The 4,404-nt window shown below is 66.8% G+C and overlaps 1 protein-coding gene across 1 annotated transcript; it reads right to left on the reverse strand.

Annotated features, from left to right (window-relative positions):
• Positions 1-726: 726 nt before the first annotated feature.
• AP5B1 (adaptor related protein complex 5 subunit beta 1) lies at positions 727-4,081 on the reverse strand. Its single transcript, XM_003274011.4, has 2 exons — positions 3,536-4,081; positions 727-3,436 (listed from the first exon to the last, which is right to left on the reverse strand). The coding sequence occupies exons 1-2, from the start codon at positions 3,683-3,685 to the stop codon at positions 950-952; spliced, it is 2,637 nt and encodes an 878-aa protein (XP_003274059.3). The 5' UTR covers positions 3,686-4,081; the 3' UTR covers positions 727-949.
• Between the last annotated feature and the right edge of the window lie 323 nt (positions 4,082-4,404).

The raw sequence follows: 4,404 nt of genomic DNA on the forward strand, positions 1-4,404 counted from the left end.
GCCAGACCCTCTCTGGGAAGCAGAAAGGAGGTTTTTCCCCTGCCTCCTGGGCAGGGCTTCTGGAGAGCTCTAGTGTGTCTGGGTGAGAAGGAACCCTGTAGCTCTGCAGTGCTGGGTTCTGTCTGGAAGCCTTCTTGGGGCCTATGACCCTGCAATGGTTTGAATGTTTGTCCCCTCCCACATTCATGTTGAAATGCAATTGCCACTGTAACAGTGTAAGATTAGATCCTAAGAGGTGGTCAGGCCACGAGGGCTCTGCCCTCCTGCGTGGACTCAGGCCGTTATCTTGGGAGTGGGTTCGCTCTCTCCCCTCACTCCTGCCATTCTGTCCTCTGTCATGGGATGATGCAGAAGGGTCCTCACTGGGCTCTGGGCCCTCAACTGTGGACTTCTCAGCCTCCAGAGCTCTGAGCCAATACATTTCTGTTTATTTATTTTTTATTTATTTATTTTTTTGAGACGGAGTCTCGCTCTGTCGCCCAGGCTGGAGTGCAGTGGCGCAATCTCGGCTCACTGCAGGCTCCGCCTCCCGGTTTCACGCCATTCTCCTGCCTCAGCCTCTCCGAGCAGCTGGGACTACAGGCGCCCGCCACCACGCTCGGCTAATTTTTTGTATTTTTAGTAGAGACGGGGTTTCATCGTGGTCTCGATCTCCTGACCTCGTGATCCGCCCGCCTCGGCCTCCCAAAGTGCTGGGATTACAAGCGTGAGCCACCGCGCCCGGCCTACATTTCTGTTTATTAGAACTTACCCAGTCTCAGGTATCTTGCTAGAGCAGCAAAAACAGACTAAGACAGACCCTCACCCCCATGAGCCTGTTCCCAACTGGGGCCCACAAGAAAACAAGCCAGCGAGGGCGCTGCAGAATGCAGGGTTTTGGGGAAAGAGCTACAGGAGTGTGACTTGGCCCCCACAAGGGCCACAGTCCTGCCACCTGGTCTCCCGGGGCTCAGACAGCAGCCGCTAGCCCACGGAGGTAGTCCCCTGCCAGGGGCAGCACGGCCCAGTCATCGGTCCGCAGGGCCACAGGCACTCCATCTGCCAGGGCTGCCTCCAGCCGCAGCAGCAGCTTTGAGTCCGGGGGCAAGTGGATCGCTACATAGTAGCTGGTAGGGGGCTGGGCCACCATGACGAAAGGCTCCAGGTGGCGGGACACCAAGCCCTCCAGGCCCTGTGGCCCAAGTGGACACCACACACGACTCTCAGCACCCTCTGGCAGGCAGGAATCCCAGAGCTCCTCAAAGAAGCCCAGCCCGGCCCCCGCTGGGGGCTGAGGGAAAGGCAGAAAGAGGTCGGCAAAGTTCACGAACAGGGGTGGCAAGTGGGCATGGCACGTGAAACCAGTGGATGTGGTGTAAAGGGCGTGGACATCCAGCCGTGCGGGGGCCGGGCATCGGGGCTGCAGCGGCAGGAGCAGAGGGCGGGCAGGGCGGCCAGGACACAGGCAGGGCACATGGACAGCCTCCAGGGGTGCATATAGCTGTCCTTCCACACGGAAGCGCAGCTCCACAGAGTAGATGGGCTCCAGCGCCTCCGGCTGGAGCTTCAGCACTGGGAGTGGGCCCTTGACCCGATGGGACCCCATGCTCAGCCGTATCAGGGCCGGGGCCTCCTGCACCATCAGTGCTGCCACAAAGCCCTGGTTCTCGGCCACCAGTGAAGACGCCAGTGCAGGTGCGGCAAGTGAGGGGCCCAGGGCCACCCCCAACTTGGGTGCTGCCAGGTGTGCCAGCAGGATGTAGTAGAGGCGGGCATGGTCACGCCCATCAGGGTCCTCCAGCTGCCTGGCCAGCACCTGCAGCAAGTCGACCAGGCCACCCCTCACCCCTGCCCGCAGCAGCGCCCGGCAGACCCGCAGCAGGCCCTGCTGTAGGTCCCAGTTCGTGCAGTGGGCAGCTGCGGCCTGTAGAAAGTTGAGGGTAGCACTCTGGGCATCTCCATCTGCCACCTTTGCCAGCATTTGCAAGTGCCAGCAAAGAGCTTCATCCCTGCCCGGCCTGGACACCACCACCTGCCGCAACACCACCTTCAGGGGCTCCCTCAGCTCAGAGTCCACCTGATCCAAGAGGTCCACAAAGTGGGGAGCCAGAATGGGCTGGGCTTGGTACAGCTGGGCCAGTCCGTGGATCAAGGGGGTCAGCACCGTAGGTTGCCCAGCCAGGCAGCGGGCCACCAGATATGAGGCCTGGAAGCAGAGAGTGGCCAAGGCCCGGGGGCCCCCATCCAGGGCTGCCCGCTGCCGCAAGCCAGCCAGCAGCTCTTCCAGGTAGTGCCGTGGGCTTGGAAGCTGGCCTTTCTCCTCTTCTTCGTCCTCGGCACAGAGCAGGCACAGTAAATGCAGGCGGGCCAGGAGGGCCATTGGGTCATGCACGAGACTGGGCAGGAGACCACGGCATAGCTGGGGCCCTAGCAGCAGTGGGGCAGCCTCCTCACCTTCAGGGCCCAGCGGCCAGTTCTCAGGGAAGCTCAGGAGGCAGTGCAGGTAAAAGAGATGGGTGGGCGGAGGCAGAGCAGGGTGCTGGGCAGCCAAGGTGAGCCGGCGGAGCAGCAGCGCTTCATCCTGGGCTGTGAACAGGGCCTCACCAAAGGCCGCCTTGAGCGCAAGCACGGCGTGCAACAGTGTCAGCTGTGCTGTGCCTAGCAGCCGTACCAGCTGCGGCTTGAAGAGTGCCGGTGGCTGTCCCTGCAGACCCCGCAGGGCCCAGCCCAGCAGCCACAGGAGCTGGGCCTGGGCCACAGGAGTGAGCAGATAGGAGGTGTCCAGAAGCTGGATCACCGCAGCCCGCAGCTCCCGCGCCTCCTCAGGGCTGTGCTCTTGTGCTGTAAGACTACGCTCCCCCTCTCCCTCCTCAGCTGCCGGCCAGCTGGGTGCCTGGGGCTGAAGGCGTCCATCGCCCTCCTCCACTAGTGTCCAATCCCAGGGACCACCCCCAGTTGGGGAGACCTTATCCGTGAGCAGTCCCCCCAGGCCAGCCCCAACCCGGGACTGGAGCACCAAGGTGTTGCGCAAAGCAAGGGCCAGCAACAGGCTGAGTGGCTGGACGGGGCCTTCCTGCCCCAGCAGGCCCCGCAGCAACCCCAGGGAGCCCCCCAGCAGCCCAGGTTTGCAGCTCTCTAGCTCTCGCAGGCACTCGCAGGCGGTAGCCCGCAAGGGGCGCTGTTCCGAGGCGGGGACAAAGCCTCGCCCCAGATCGCTGCCCGCGGCCAGGCCGAGCAGTAGGGGCAGGAGCCGGCAGGAGGCGCCCGAGGTGGGGCCCAGCGCGCCGCCCGCCGCCAGGGCAGTGGTGGCCGCCAGCAGCAGTGGCCGACGAAGAGCTGAGGGACGCGGGGGTAGGAGGACCAAGGTGTCCAACAGGGAGGTGGCGGCCACCTCGGCCGCAGAGGCGTCGGGCCACAGCTGCGCAGGGTACTCCAAGCTCAGGGCCACCAGGGAAACCTGGATGGGGAATTAGAAAGGAATCACGAAGATGAGGTTCAGGACGCGGCGGGCTGGGGTGACCCTGCGGGCCGGGGCAGGGGACGCGTGGGGGCCTACCTTGGTCTGTTCGCTCAGCTTCTCACTTCTCAGGTCGCCCAGCAGGTCGCGACCCAAATCCTCCCCCTCGGGACCTGCCATGAAGGCGGACGGGCTGGCCCGGAAGGCCCCCAAGCGCTGGGCCCAGGCGTCCCGGCTCAGGGGCCCCATGGTGAGGCGCGCGGGCCCCTGCGCAGGGGAGAGGGACTCTCAGGCCGCAGCCACCGGCAGCGTGGGGCCCGCTGCCGACCCCAAGGGGCTGCGGTCACCCCCGGCCGCCGCGCAGATGCCGGCGGGACCCGCGCCCGGCTCCCACGGTGAAACTAGGGCTCTCGGGGCCGACGCCGGAGCTGGGCGCCGGGGCCCCCGCGGGACGGGACAGGAGCGGGGCGGGGGAGGGTGCGTGCCGAGAGCTCGTTAGGCTGCCGCCCTCCCGCCCGCGGCCCGCACCGAAACCACAGCGCCACCCCGGCCCCCGGCGCCGGCGGTAACGGGCCGCGCTCGCCGCCTGACTCAGCCGCCGCGGGCGCTCAGGCCGGCCGGCTCCTTCCGGGCTGGCGGCGCGGGGCGGGGCGCGGCGCGGGGGCGGCCGAGGCCGGGCGGGGAGGGGCGGGGCGTAACGGGGCCGCCGCCTCCCGCAGGTGCCGACTCGCCGGTTTCGCGGGGGCTGACTAACTGTCCCGCCGCTCAGGCCCCCTTCCCCGAAACCGCCGCAGGCCCGGGCAGAAAAGGCGGAAGGGAGTGGGTAGGGGCGGCGGAGCGGGGTGGGCCTGGGCCCCCGATGCAGGGTCCCGCGGCGCAGGGCTGCGATCCCGCGGCCCTCGGCGGACATCGGCCCGGCCCCACCAGCGCCTGCCAAGCCGCTCAGGGCGGCAGCCAGCGCGCCCCCC

Source organism: Nomascus leucogenys, chromosome 4, assembly GCF_006542625.1.
Source record: "Nomascus leucogenys isolate Asia chromosome 4, Asia_NLE_v1, whole genome shotgun sequence".
NCBI lineage: Eukaryota > Metazoa > Chordata > Mammalia > Primates > Hylobatidae > Nomascus > Nomascus leucogenys.

Excerpts from the sequence above, each read along its gene's own strand:
- AP5B1 (XM_003274011.4), bottom strand. The coding sequence starts at position 3,685 with ATGGGGCCCCTGAGCCGGGACGCCTGGGCCCAGCGCTTGGGGGCCTTC. Across the intron at positions 3,437-3,535 it reads AGCTGAGCGAACAGACCAAG|GTTTCCCTGGTGGCCCTGAG; the intron begins GTAGGCCCCCAC and ends TTCCCCATCCAG.